The sequence below is a fragment of the Mytilus edulis genome, chromosome 6 (genome assembly GCF_963676685.1).
Source record: "Mytilus edulis chromosome 6, xbMytEdul2.2, whole genome shotgun sequence".
NCBI lineage: Eukaryota > Metazoa > Mollusca > Bivalvia > Mytilida > Mytilidae > Mytilus > Mytilus edulis.
In genome coordinates, this window is record NC_092349.1 from 89,779,094 (window position 1) to 89,794,512 (window position 15,419).

The 15,419-nt window shown below is 35.3% G+C and overlaps 1 protein-coding gene across 1 annotated transcript in view; it reads left to right on the top strand.

The window, feature by feature from the left end:
* The window catches only part of LOC139526744 (uncharacterized), a 72,647-nt gene that overhangs the window by 27,616 nt on the left and 29,612 nt on the right, over positions 1-15,419 (top strand). Inside the window, exons 8-9 of the mRNA XM_071321908.1 lie at positions 4,878-5,153; positions 6,595-6,861. Coding sequence (XP_071178009.1) covers positions 4,878-5,153; positions 6,595-6,861 — 543 coding nt within the window. The remainder of the gene's footprint in view (positions 1-4,877; positions 5,154-6,594; positions 6,862-15,419) is intronic.

Here is a 15,419-nt window from a genome sequence, read left to right on the forward strand (position 1 = left end):
CCCGGTGTCAATGCCATGTTCCAAGGCCGTGAGTTTCTGTTAGACTGATAGTACCCTCCTTAGTTGAGTAAGGTGGTTTATGGCTTATCCCGAGGTCCTTTATACTCCGTGGTTTAGGGGCCAGACTCAGACCTCTTGAGTCGACCCGTTGGAGTTTAACGGACCCTTGTTGTCCTGGAAGGTTACTTTTTTTCCCCCACGCCGAGGAGAATTAGACCTTTGAAACTTCGGGCATTCCCTTTTAAAGTGGCCTGCCTCCCCGCAATGGAAACAACCACCATTACCGGCACGAGGAGAGGGGCTTCTGGATGGGGGCCTAGCATTATTGCGGACAGCAAAAGATAGCTTTTGTATTTCAGACATGATATTGCCCAGAGTCCCGCTTACCTCCCCCTTGAAGGCATGAAATTGGTCCTTCAAATCCTGGACATCTTTAGGAGAATGTTCTTTGGGGATAATTTTGGAAGGAGCATTATTGGGGACTGGTCCTGATGTGGAACATACAGTATAGTGATCCCCACCCCTGCCTCTGATCTCAGGACTTACACTTTTTACTTCTTTTCGGGCACTACGGCCATATATGGCTTGGTGGTTATGTTGGTGCCAACGAATTTTATCCACTGCCTTCTCAATACTCTTTGGTTTGGCATTGGAGGCCAACATTCCCCTCTCCTTATCTGAGGCCCCCTGACACAATCTCATGATGGCTTGCTGGTACATGTGGTCTTCAGGAATGTGACGGAAGGCTTTTGTGGCGAGTGATTGTACCCTGTCGGCCCAGTCCTCTAAGGTTTCATCCCCACCCTGCCTGGCAATGTTAAATTGGACTTGGGCTGTTTCCGGCAACTCATTGAACCCAAATCGTTTGGCCAACTTACCCACCAAGTCCTCATAAGACAAGTCATGCCTTCTTTCCACGAGCAAGGCATAAAACTCACTGGGTTTCCCATCAAGGGACCAGCACAATTGATCCTTGCACTCCCCTGAAGACCACCCACTGACCTGGCATAATCGGGAAAATTTGGCATAGAAAGCCTGCCAATTAGTTTTTCCATCATACTTTAAGCTCTTTTGTAGGATGAGAGGTCTAACCCCCATAGACCCCCTCTGTCTTTGGTTATCTGACCCTCCCATGTTCCCCTGGTGGTCATATGCATCCCGACGAGAGCTTCTCTGGTCCCCATATCCCCGTCTGGGTTCTCCTGACCCTGTGGGGTACCCCATGCTACTGGCGTGCCTTGATGCCGGAGCCTCACTCTCCGGCTGGGCATCTCTGAGCCTTGGACCCTCATTATCAATATACTGGTTTTGAAAACCCCCTCTTCCCCTTCCTGTATCCCCGGCATTGTTATATCTAGACCGAGGTGTTTCCCCTTCATACCTGTAATCTCTTGGACCCCCATAAGCACCCATGGGCCTGTCCCATCGGTCCTGGTGGGTTCCCATGTCTTCCCTGAACCCCCGGTTAAGTTCCCCACCATCTTGGAAGTTGAGATGCTGGGATGGAGATGTGGACACTGACTCCCTGGCTCTGGGTGTTTCTCCTGATTGACTGGGATACTCAGTTTGCCCCCCACCCCTTGCCTGTATGAGGCTATCAATCCGTTGCACCTTCTCCTGATGCCCCATCTCCTCTTTGCAAAATTTATTAGACCCCCTGTTGGGTGGCAGAGAGGTACTAAAATCCATAGATTCCAGAGCTGCCTCAGTTATTCTCATATAAGGAACCTCCCGTAGGTCCTCCAACTCCAGAATTCCTTTATCCTCCCTCAATTCCCAAATTTTTGCCGCAATTTTAGCCCCTACCCCTGGAATTGATAACAATTCCTCAAAAGTGGCAGAGTTTAAGTGGACTCTAGCCATGTTTACACTTTAATGGAAACACAATAAATAAACAATAAACAATTTAGGATTAAATTAGGGCTTAGGCAAGGGTATCTACTGAAAAGGGGTGTTTATACTATCAAACTGTTTTGTATGGTTTTACAACAACAAACTTTTTAACTGGGAATCAAGCTTATAAGTTGACCCCAGAGGTATGTATGTAAAGGGCAAGTGTATGTGTGTGGGTTGTTTAAATTGACACTTACAATTTCTTCTTTCTGTTTTGACAACTGGAAGATTTGCAAATTTGGGTTGCAAATGGAAGTTGAACTGCGTAGGTCAACTGAGTGCAATACGCGGCGGAAATGGATTGGGGTTTACAAAATTCCCTACAAGGGTTTTGCAGAACGAGTAAGGGGTTCACACTTGTTCCTACAAGGGCTCCGCAAACGGCCAAGTATGAAAAAATCCCTCACAAATAACAAACGGTGACTTAAACTTAGCCACACAAGGTTCCCTTCCCGGTGCTTTAACTTTTCCCTCCCAATAAAACTAACCTAGCAAAGCTATGGTTAGCGAAAACTGAAAATAGGTGACCTGTCAGGGATCCCTAAAAACAAAATGGAGGTGCTGTTTTGGCCCCTTGAAATTTGTAATTTCGATGTAGAATTCGACTCCCCGAGTGAATTTGTTCGAAAACGACTGCTCGCAGCGCCAATGTAAGTTTCTCTAAACTTACCGTGGTTACTTGCAAGTAAAACACTAAGTATCTCTCTTGTTTGGAATCGGCTAGATCAGCGTGCTGTAAGTACTTCTGGCTCTAGGTTACGACTGCCGGCAGATCCGAAACGAGGCTCTCTCGTCTTCCGGATCTGCCTCCCCATCAGTGGAGCACCACCAATGACCCTGAGGTACTACAGATGTACTATTTGTATGGTTCTATTTGTGCCCCATTTTGGCGATTTTTTCTTACTTGGGTTTGTACACAAAAACTGTAAATGATAATACTTTTCATCAATTAGTTGTACTTTGTTAATTTTGTCTATTTTCTGAGACTGTATATTAATCTCTATCTTTGGCAATGGGCAGTTGTCTTATTGTTGTATATCCATGTGGCATTTATTTGTATGAATATAAAAGGAATATGACAACTTAGATCGAGAGGATAAACTTTCACCAACATTTTAATATGCATGTATATGTAAGATGATGTCTATTGTTGTCTTATTGTCATTTTCTGATGTTTGACCTTTTATTTTAAGCTGTAGCATGTGATTACGCAAATATTTAAAATATATAGACCATGTCTAAGGAGATTGACCAAATACTCTCCAAAAATGAGATATTGATATGTTGATACATGTATAATAACATACGAATATCATTGACTTACAATTACTGGTTCCTTTCAAACTGAATTAATTAGAAACTTATGCATATACACTAAGCAAAATTTTGAAAATCAATAGACAACGAAATTTTTGGGCAGGCCCCTTAATATGCATAGAAATAAGATATGTAAATTCTCCTTCACATTTTAGTACATACCACATATCAATACCCATTCCATAAGTGGTTCTAACTTGAATGTAATTATTGATTGATTGATTGGTGTTTAAAGCCACTTTCAGCACAGTAGCTGCTGCACTATCGCTTTTACTTGATTAAAATTTAGTTCAGTCTTTCACTGATTATGAGAAAATTTAAATAAGCATGCTATTCTAATCTGAGTTTTTATTCCTTCATATAAAAAATAAGATGTGGTATGATTGCCAATAAGACAACTCTCAACAAGAGACCAAAATGACACAGAAATTAACAATTTAAAGTTACCTTACGGCCTTCAACAATGATCAAAGCCCATACCTTATAGTCAGCTATAACAGGCCTCAAAATGACAATTTAAATGAGAAAACAAACGACCTCATGCATTTATATAAAAAAAATGAACAAAGAAAAATATGTAACACATAATACCCCAGTCCCACTAGGCCACGATCGCACTACGATCTGTGAAAAAAAATGCAAATTTTGATGATCGTGGTACGATCGTGTAGGTCGCAGTAAGGTCGTACCACGGTCGTGGTGAGGTCTTTAAGATCGTGAAGAGTGTGGTCAACTTTGAACATGTTCATAACAATGGTGGTGCGGTCGTGGCGCAATTAAATCGTAGTAGAAGCGTAGTGAGAGCGCACTAAGATCGTAGTAAGACCGCAAGGTCGCTGTACAATCGTAGCGAGAGCATATTTACCATATCTGTCCCCGAGGGTTATGTCAGCTCAGTAGTCGGTACTGCGGTACTTACATGATTTATAACAAATTGTTTTAAAATTGTTCGTTTATAGAGTTTGAAATCATTTAGAAACTAAGGTTTCAAATCCCTCAAGTAAAGTTGACCTTAGAATGGATTTGCGTTTTTGTGTCCTTTTTGGTCGTACGGCTCTTCAACTGTTTCGGTTCGTATATACATCTTTGGCTTTCAAATATTTGGCATTGAGCGCTTCGGACGCATGAAATTTATAACGTGTTGTTATCATTTTTTATCAGCTTCTGTTTCAACATATAATGTGATTTTTGATTTGGGACTTTATTATGATGAACTGTCAGAGCTCGGCTTTCAGATCTGCCTTGTTTGACATTTCTTCAAATACCTTTCAACCAACTATGTATTGAAATTTTCGTCATTGTTTTATTTTGAGTGAGAGTATACTTTGCATCATATCGTAAATGTCTAAATTTTGTTATCAAATTAAAATTGTTAATATTTATCTAGTTATTTTAATTTTCATATTGATTAATTTAAAAGTGAATACAATAAAACAACACAATCGATTTTTTAACGCGCATTCTAAAGCAAACACTTCACAAAATTTACGATTTTTTTAATTAAAATATGAATAACAAGTGATACATGCAATTTTTGTGTGTGAATACATGTACCATTGATACTTAAAGATTTATATACCATGCTATAAATCAAATGAATAGCAGTTACACCCTAATGATATAATATTCGTAATATCCAAATTGTGAATCATCATCTTCTTTTTTAGCAATGTTTACGTGTGAGTTTAACCCACTATATTGTATAGAAGGGGAAACATTACATCTGGAATGTTCAGTATATTCGGAGGAAATTGATGTTGAGTGGTTTAAAAACAATCAAATACTGTATAAACAAGAGAAGATAAAGGAGAATGAGAATATATCAATTGATACTGCTGGAAAGCATCACGTCATGATAATAAAAAATGCTAGACTATCAGATTCTGGCCAGTACAGTATTATCGCAGGAAACGTACAAAAACAACTTACAGTAACTGTTAAAGGTAATTGGAAATAATACATACATGAAGACATAATCTTTCAACCAGTTTAATTGAGGTCTGAAGCTGGCATGTCAGTAACTGCTAGTAGGCATTTTACTTAGTTTCTTTTGTTACCTATTCTGACATTGGACTCGGACTCCTTTAAACTGAGTTTTACTGTGTGTAATGTTGTGTGTTTGTTTTCTTCTACATTGGCTAGCTAGGTGTATAGGGGAGGGTTGAGATCTCACCAGACATATTTAACCCCGCCGCATTGTTGCGCCTGTCCCAAGTCAGGAATATATAGTATTATATTATTTTTTAATGTTAGATCATTTATATGTTTTGGAGTTTAGAATGACGTCCATGTTTACTGAACTAGTACACATTTTTGATTAGGGGCCAGCTGAAGCTCGCCTCCGGATGTGCAATTTTCTCGCCGTGTTGAAGACCCGTTGTTGGCCTTCGGCTGTTTTTTGCTCTTTGGCCGGATTGTTGTTTCTTTGACACATTCTCCATTTCCATTGTCAATTTTAAGTTTTTGTTTCACCGTGAATATAACTTTGGCTTTTGCTTATTAGGTCCGAGACCACAATTGTCGTCCCTTGATTTTCGTTGTTCTGATTTTCGTTGTTCACAAATATAGTCCCTAGTGTTGACAGTGGGTTACTTGCCATTAATTTTTATACTCTTTCCAAATTTATTTCTCCATGTTTAATGCCTCAAATTGCAAGAAGGGGGTGAAATTACACTGTAAACAAATTTGGGTTCAGAATTTTAAAGGAAAGTAGTGATTTGGTCCAGCTGAAAAAGGTAGAAAATTAGCACTTCGGAAGCTGTCAAAAGATTTCAAGACGCTATAAACATAAAATTGTCCATATTTTGAGTTAGAGCCGATGAAGTTTTCTATAATTTTGATATAATTTGTCCCAAAAGCATCACAACACACTGTAAACATTTCATTGAGAAAGAGCAGGTGGGATTTTTTAAATTTTCATTTATCTTCTAAAAGAAATGCACTACGAAATAATTGTGGTCTCGGACCATTATATGTAAATGTACTTTTACCTGGTTCGCCGAAGATGGAAGCAGATCAAGTAGTCGCTCGACTCCGTCTGTCCGTCTGTCTTTCTGTCCTTCCATCCGTATGTCCGGCAGTCCGAAAAGAACACTTTAACCAAGGGCTCCTTTATAATGTTGAGTTGTACATCTTCTGTGTTTCCCATCCCTGTGTGTCAATAGCTTGAAATTTTACAACGTTCACTACACTTGTTTGTTAATAATTGCCTATGAATGTATTGCTTGTTATAATTTTTTTACTGCAAACAGACTCACACACGACTTAGGTTAAAAGATACACCTTTATTTTATCTCAGGCTTAAAGGACACATTCTGAATTCATGTTGCTCATTGTATAAAAAGTCAAACCAGTTCATACAGTTGTCTTAAAATATTTTCACAGCATTCTTCAAACGCCCAATCGAGGATACAAAGATAATGGAAGGTATAGACGTGAGCTTTGAATGCGAAGCAGAAAAACCGTATCCTGTTGCATGGTTTAAAGACAATAATATGATTTCCCATTCATCAAAATTGAAAATAGAGAAATTAGACAATAATGTTCACAAGTTAACCATTCTAAAAACCGAACTTGGGGACACGGGAAAATATCGGATACAGATTAAAGATAAATCAACTGTATCAACTGCTGCAGATCTGGACGTACAAGGTAATTCAATGCTACAAAGCTTAGTTCTACAACTAAAGGTACATCAATATTATGAAGTAAATACAAATATAAGATGTTAATATATATCCATTTTATTCAATAGATATTCTAATTTATCACTACAACATCATAATTTAAGGTTTTATGGGATCATTTAATTTGTGATGTTCATCCTTAACTTAAAACTATAATCATTTAGATGAATAAATTGAAATTAGATATTCAATTATATTTCAAGAAGTTTAGTTTAAATAAGATCATTTAGTCAGCACTTTTTTTTTAAATGTCATTGATATGGTAACATTGATACATTATCTGATAACAAAACTTGAATTGTTCAAATAACTTAGGTGTTTCCACCCCAGGAATATATTACCTTAGATGCATTTGCAAACTTTTCAGATGTTTTGGTCCTTAATGAGTTTCGTACTTTATTTTGTCTCTTAGCTTTTTTTATTACTGGAGCGATACTTATTAGACTTATCAACTGCAGTACATTCAGCAATGTCCAGACCCATCACTTCGTTCCTCTAAGCTCTGTCCAGTTTTCAGGCTATTCAGTAGTTTGTTTTTACCTGTACAAAGCAACAAATGTCGTGAATGTCTTTTAAAGTTACTAAACAAAACTGAATTGACAGCCGGAAAAAGATAAGAAACTATAATGTATGTGAAGTTAACGGTCGGTTCGAATTCGTTATTCGTTATTCGATATTCAATGCTAAAATTGTGAAGATTTCAGTAATTTAGTATGACTGAATGATCCCATTACCCGTGCATTGTATGGTAGAAAAAGCCCATATTTATGTAGCAGCAGCATTCTACTTCATAATACATAACTAAAAGTTTACATTTTAACAATTTTATAAAACTGCTATATTTTAGGGCAAAACAATGGTCTTACTGAACCTACTCCTTTTCTAAGTTTAATATAACAAAAATTTAATCATTCGAAAACATTAAAAGCAGGATAGAAATTAGTTAAAAGTAGTAAAAATTTAAATCTTTTTGTCACCAATTCAAGTTATCGTAAATTCTCGTTGTCCTCAAATAAAAACCATTATGCAAATCAAACATTTCTCTTAATGAACTATATATATTCGTCAATAAAACATAATGTAAGATGTACATTGAAAAGATGATATTTCAAGAAACAAAAACAAGCGGCCACTCTAAATAGAAATAGTAACAACTGTGGAAAGCAAAAAAAGAAGACATTTTCGATTGACTAAATAATTATCCATATACAGGAAAGAGGGCCATGGGGTTTGCTAGATCTTTCTGATCTCACAATCTTGATAATATTATACATTCAGTTAGTTAATATATAGAGTTAATCTATAATCTATAGATATAGATGACATCAAAAGGAGGATGGGTACACTTTTCGTCTTCTATGTATATGGAGGGCTCGAATGCCAGTTTGATATTCAAAATTTGTAGTGAAAAGCTACCAGAGACCGTTGAAAATATAATGAGCCCCCCTGGTCTTTCAATAAAAACAAAGTTTCACAATCTTGTAGACTTTGTATTTAATTATATAGATTCTATCAAAAGGATTTACCAGTGTCAACTTTTTTTTTTAACTGTCTCTGGTAATTTTTCACTTTAAATTTTGAATATCAAACTGGCACTTTGAGCCCTCCATAAACTTAGAAGACGAACAGTTTACCCAAATTCCTTTTCATGTCATTTATGTCTATATCTATGTTACTAAAATAACGAGGTCCAATTTGTTAGCCGTCATGGGGTAAAAACGACAAATCAAAGAATTCAACTTTATATATAGCTAATATAGGACAACGGTGTTAATTAAAAATTACACCACTCCAGACCCCTGTGTTTTCCACATAATTAATATTGTCAATAATTAACAAGTTCCGGGTCTGATCCGGTACCGATACCAGTAGTATATTCACCTGTTACCTATTACCTTATCTGTCCTTTCCGCAACTGACAGGCGCACCACCAAACGGTGTATTTAGGATTGGCTATATACACGAGTCATAATCAAAGGGTTGACACTACTAAATTCAACCATTGTCACATTGTTTCCTATTGAAGTATTTTAATCAGTATGACTTTATAAGATGACATGACGAATACTAAAAATCTGGACTTAAAATAAGGCGTATAGGTACAGTTTCCAATTTGTTAGCCGGCACGACGTAAAAAACAGGGAATCAAAGAATTCAACTTTATTTATAACTAATATAGGACAATGCTGTTGATTAAAAAATGACTCCATTCCAGACCCTTTTGTTTTCCAAAAAATAATAATACCGATAAGTTCCAGGTCGACGGGTTCAAACAGAATGATTTTAAAAGCAGAGAAAACAGTGAAACTTATAATTAGCATGACGTTATCAGATGACAATATCAATACTAACAATCCAGGCTAAAATAAGGCTTACACATAGTTATATACTTTAATACAGTCACGGACGGACCCGAGATATCACGGGTGTGTTCCAGTATTAACTAACTATATGCATTATATTATAAATGAAGATTGAAAGATTCGGAAGATCGAGCCAACGCCCTGTGCCCTTTCACCTGCATGTTTGACGATTTCTTTTTGAAAAGTGACACTTTTAGCCCTCCGTACATATTGAAGATGACATTTTTCTGGAAAATTCTTTTAATTGCATCTGTATAACGTCTATAATAGTATACCATTTTGGGGATATTGAAAAACCAGGGGGTCTCAGTGTTTTTTCAGCGGTTCCGGTAGGTTTTCACTATAAACTTTGAATATCAAACTGGCACTTTGAGCCCTCAATAAACTTAGAAGACGAGCAGTTTACCCAAATTCCTTTTAAGTAATAGTTATACACCGAGGCCGGAGGGGTTTCGTATCCAGACACGCCGTATCCCGAGGTGTATAACTAACTTACACCCATTCTAAACTCTATAATGTTAACAATGATTATTAAATGAAAACCAAAAACGATAGCATATATTTTATTGACAATATCAAACCATGATTTATAAAAAAATATCTTTATTACATGAAACCTCATTAGTGACCTTTTATTGTTATCTTCGTTCAAACTTTGACAAGTGAGTATACTTTACTAATGTCAAGGTTGTTTTGCATATTCCAATTAAATCTTTCGGTTAATAGGGATCAGCATGTCAAGGTTGACCGTATCGTGTATTCATATAACAAACAAAAAATACGTCATACGCCTTGTATGCAGTTGTCAATATGGAAGGGTATGAGACGGACGACATTTTTTGGCAAGCGTTGGTTGTAGTAGAAGAGACTAAAGATAAAGGCAATATTATAACCCAAAGTACTTACCTGTATCAGTTTAATAAACTTCTTTTTCTCAAACAGTTCATCGGTTAATACCAAGACCTAATAGATAAATATTCAGTGTCTACTCCACAAATGATACAACATAGGCCTAAGTTACAGATTTTAGATACTAAAGTTGTGTATTTTTTTTTAAATTTACTTTAGTTTCCCCACAATTTGTCTGTGTGGTATAATTTTCTTTTGAGTGGAGGACTTTTGACGTGTCTCGGTATTTATTAGGGATGTGAACGAGTACTCAAGTATTTGAGTATCGCTCGGTAGTACCGAGTATCGAATACCAAAACGATACTCAACTAATCGGTTTCCTGTTAGAATATTGCTGTTTTTTCTTTATATAAAATTGATCTTCTTCGGAAAATTAAATAGGCATAACTGATTAATCATTCTAGTAAATAAATACATTTTGTTTTGAATGATTGTGCTAAATTGTCATTTAAAATGCCTCCGAAAATACTTGGGCAATACCTAGGCTAACACTTAGATAAACTAAACATGTTCTACCCATTCCGTCACATCGGTACCGTCAGAGCAAATATTTTCGTCTGCAAAATTGTTAGTTACAAAGTTGCAAAACCGACTGTCCCCAATAAATGTTAAAAAGAAAATGTTTCCAAATAAAATAATTCGTTGCATCCTTATACATTAAATGTTTTTTCCCCTGAAGGATTACCGAATACTATTATTTGGTACTGTTTTTCCTTGTTATAATTTTTAGATAGGTGTTCATTTAATAATATTAGTTATATCATTGTGTTTTACCTCATTAGTACTTGTAGGTAATGAGCTATCAAATATTGTGTTTAATTTCTTGTCCCAAATACTAATGTAGGTGGTTTTTCGTCCAACAAACCGTATAATGTAAAATACGTATGTTTATGTTTGCGTATTGAAGATATATTCCCGAGCATGATTCGAGTATCGCTCGATAAAACTAACGAGTATTCGATTAGTAATGTTTCACCGAGTTGACATCCCTAATATTTAGGCATCCGCCATCGGGTTTTTACTTTTTAACTTTTGGCATTCCTCATGCAGATGAATTTTAAGGTACCATTCGGACACAAATTGTCACTTTTGTCGTAAATTTTATTGTGGAGATTCCCGTGTAAAACTAAAATATCTAAATCTAGGAGAGGATAGTTATTACCGTTTACATTTGATTTATTTAAAGTAAGTTCTTTTGGGTAAATTTCGGCAGAATATTAGGATCATTCTTGATTATTTAACGAAAAAACATCATCAATATAAAGGTAGTTGTTGTTGAATTTATCAATTAAATGCAATTAAGACGGGTCTTTACTCAGTTTGGTCATAAACTGTAATCCATAACAGCACAAAAACAAGTCTGTTATTAAAAAGGCGCAAAAAAAGAATATCTAGCATATTTACCTTTCTCATTAGAGAAGAAGGCTTTAAATGAGTTGCACCAAACATATTTGCATTCAGATTTACCAAACGACTATTTGATTAAATAGGAAAACTTTTTTTTGATATGATTGTCTGGAAGTGTCGGGTAAAGAGATGAAAATTCATAACTGTCAACAGAATCATAAGGACCATCAACAGCACGTAATTTATCTAAAACGTCCAAAGAATTTTTTAAACTCCAAAAATAGTTAATTCCATTATTTTCATATATTTTATTACAAACGTTGGTGATAAGTTCTTTGATAGAATTTAAGGAACTAGTTAAAACACTGAAAGATTAATTGTAGAACACTAACTAGCAGGCGAGATGAAACGATATTTTACTGTTTTTTGGTTTAGATAACCAATACATAGTAGGGATCTCAGGTTTTCCGGAAGGTTAAGCAGATTCTGCACCTCATTTGGAACCCGTCGCGTTGTAATTTAGTGTTGTAGTAAGCTAATAAGTTTATATTTAAAAGCTTGTGACTCGTAGCAAAGTAAGATGTCTTACGATAGTTACTTTCTACTGCGTTGTTCAACAACAAATTTACTTAGGAAATGGTTGCAATCCTTCAAACAGGCGGTTTGTAATTATTCGTTCCAGAAACCTGGTGTCTCAAGAACCTCCAAATTTTAGAATGTGTCGCGGTTTGTTTTTGTTTCAAAAATGTTACAGATTGATAATTTATTTGGGATCTCGGAGTTAGTTAAGGATTATACATATAAGGATAAATTGAACTTATTTATAGATAAGACTCGCAGGCTCAAAATGAATAAGTTAAATTGAGAATGGAAATAGGGAATGTGTCATAGAGACACCAAGCCGACCATAGAGCAGACAACAGCAGAAAGTCACCAACAGGTCTTCAATGCAGCGAGAAATTCCCGCACCCGGAGGCGTCCTTCAGCTGGCCCCATAACAAATATATATACCAGTTCAGTGATAATGAACGCCATACTAAACCCCAAATTTTACACAAGAAACTTAAATTAAAAATGATACAAAGGCCAGAGGCTCCTGACTTGGGACAGGCGGAACATTGCGGCGGGGTTAAAAAAATGTTTGTTTATGAGATCTCAACCCTCCCCTATACATTTAGCCAATGCATAAAAGTAAACGAATACCAATACGCACATTAAAATTCAGTTCAAGAGAAGTCCGAGTCTGATGTCAGAAGATGTAACCAAAGAAAATAATCGAAATGACAATAATACATAAATAACATCAGACTACTAGCAGTTATCTGACATGCCAGCTCCAGACTTCAATTAAACTGATTGTAAGATTATGTCTTCATAATATGAACATCAGGCACAATCCTTCCCGTGAGGGGTTTAGTATCATACCATCATAACATATATGAGAAGAACATAACCCGTGTCATGCCAACAACTGGTTTTTTAAATACATGTGTTTCGTTCCGATGCAAAGACCATATAAATGAATCAATATTAACGCCAAAATATGCAATCTTTAATGACCTGACAACAGTATCGTAACTATATCCCTTCTTATTAAGTCTATTTAAAGATTTTATTAGCTTCTGAGGTGAATACTGAAATTTTTGTGCTTTATAAAGAATATTTCCTTAAAATATTGGATGTGAAATACCTGAACGTATAATAAGTCTGCATGTTAAGCTATATTTACAAGGAAAAGTATACATACTGAAGTCGTCATTATATCGAGAGCCAAAATATCATCCAAATATCTAAAAGTATTATTAAATTGTTTATCAGTTGTTGTTTCGATGTGTCTTTGTTGATTTTTGTCATAAATTGTAACTCATAGCAATACAAAAACAGGCCCGCAATAAGTGGTGCACAGTTAGTTCCCATTGAAAATTCCGATAACCTGACGATATACGGAATCTCGAAAGCGAACAAAAATGTTATCTAGTAAAATTCAAGGGCAGATATAGTATCAAAGCATGTCCAATTGACATAGTTTTTATTGCTACTAAAAAATGACCTAAAAGAGTTTGAACATATATATTCACATTCTGACTTTTAAAATGCCCATTTGAGTAGGTGTGTTAATTTTTTCTTAATGAGAATATGAGGCAATGTGGTATATAGGGTAGAAAAATCAAAACTTTGAACAGATTCAAAATCACCAATATAAGCATGCAATTTATCAAGTACTTTCAACGAGTTTTTGACACTCCAAAAGTTTTTAATTCCACTACTTTCGAAGGCCTTATTTGAACAATTTATTATCAAGTGTACTGTTACGTACAATAGATAATTTAGTAGTGGAATAGTGTACTACTTGTTGTTTCTTTGTTTCTTTGTAGTTTTAATTCAAAGATCAAAGTTTAGTCTCTTAAAATGTTGTAAAACTTCATGTTGTAGTAAGATTTATGATTAATGTTAAAAAATATCCGATTACAAATAGTTAGGTTTTAAACCGTCGAACACGTTGCAAAATTGGTCAGCAGGGTTGGGATCTGAGAGGCTTCAGTATTATATGTACCTATATTCATAATTATATTTTTTGATTGTGTTATTTTTCTTAGAAATTAACTTCTTGGACTGGTCAGAACATTTGTATCAAATTTAACATCCATCCCATTGTGGTTTTAGACCTAACCACAAGGTCATGTTTTTTCTCTGGCTGTTTATGACGTCTTTACACTAAATCCATTGGATGTGTACGGATCGATAGTTTAGTCTTAGATGCATGATTTTTTATTAGTTGTTAGTGGCTTTGAACTAGCTGTCAGAAAACTGCGAGTACTCTCAGATCTGTTCATTGTGTCTTTTTGTTTCTGGATTTATAAGTACCCGTCCACGTCCACTTGTATTTTTGTCCATCTGATGAGTTAAGCCTTTTTTCAACTGTTTTTTTATAGTTCGTTCTTGTGTTGTACTGTTATACCACTGTCCAAGGTTAGGGGAGGATTGGGACCCCGCTAACATGTTTAACCCCGCCACATTATTAATGTATGTGCCTGTTCCAAGTTAGGAGCCTAATTCAGTGGTTTTCGTTTGTTTATGTGTTACATATTTAGTTTTCGGTCTACAGTGGATAGTTGTCTAATTGGCAATCATACCACATCTTCTTTTTTATATGTCAAACAGTCCTCAGTTATATCATTGATGAATGGGTAGATGAAATGAATAATGTAAATATCAATTTTGAAGTCATTATGGATATAAACATTTGATGTTGTTGAGCATTGAATTTTATGCAAAAAAACTTAAAATGTATTACTTCAATGACAATACTGTTTTTTTTAATCAAAGAAAGAACTCCGCAAGTCCGTATTTGTTATCATTTACTGATAGAAAATGTAAATTTTGGTGTTCAATATGGCTTAATACTTGATCCAATTTTCTTTGCTTTTGTAAATAAGTGACCTTCCATTAATTATTCACAAATTAAATAAAGACTTGTATGCAGATGACACAACTATGAATACATCAGAAGTATTGCTATAAAAATACAAGATACTGTCTAATGTATTGAAAATGGTGTAATGAAAATAGTGTGTTAAAAAAATTCTACATTAAAGTAAGGGTATGTTTATAGGTACAAGAAAAATCTGATTGTAAATATTTAGAATACTATTCTTAAAAAATCATCAATTAAAAAGCTTTTATTGACTCTTATCCATCAAAGACAAAATTATTTGTTGGACCATCACGAATGTAATATTACATGCATATTTGTCACTCAACTGAACTTTATTGTTGAGGAAATTTGAATAATTTCTATATTGTCTGGGTTCACTATTTTTACCTGTCTGCATGATTTTGTTTTGTTATGTTTGTGTTTGTTTGAGTATTTGATTCTTCTTTGTTGGTTATCTTTCTTTGTATA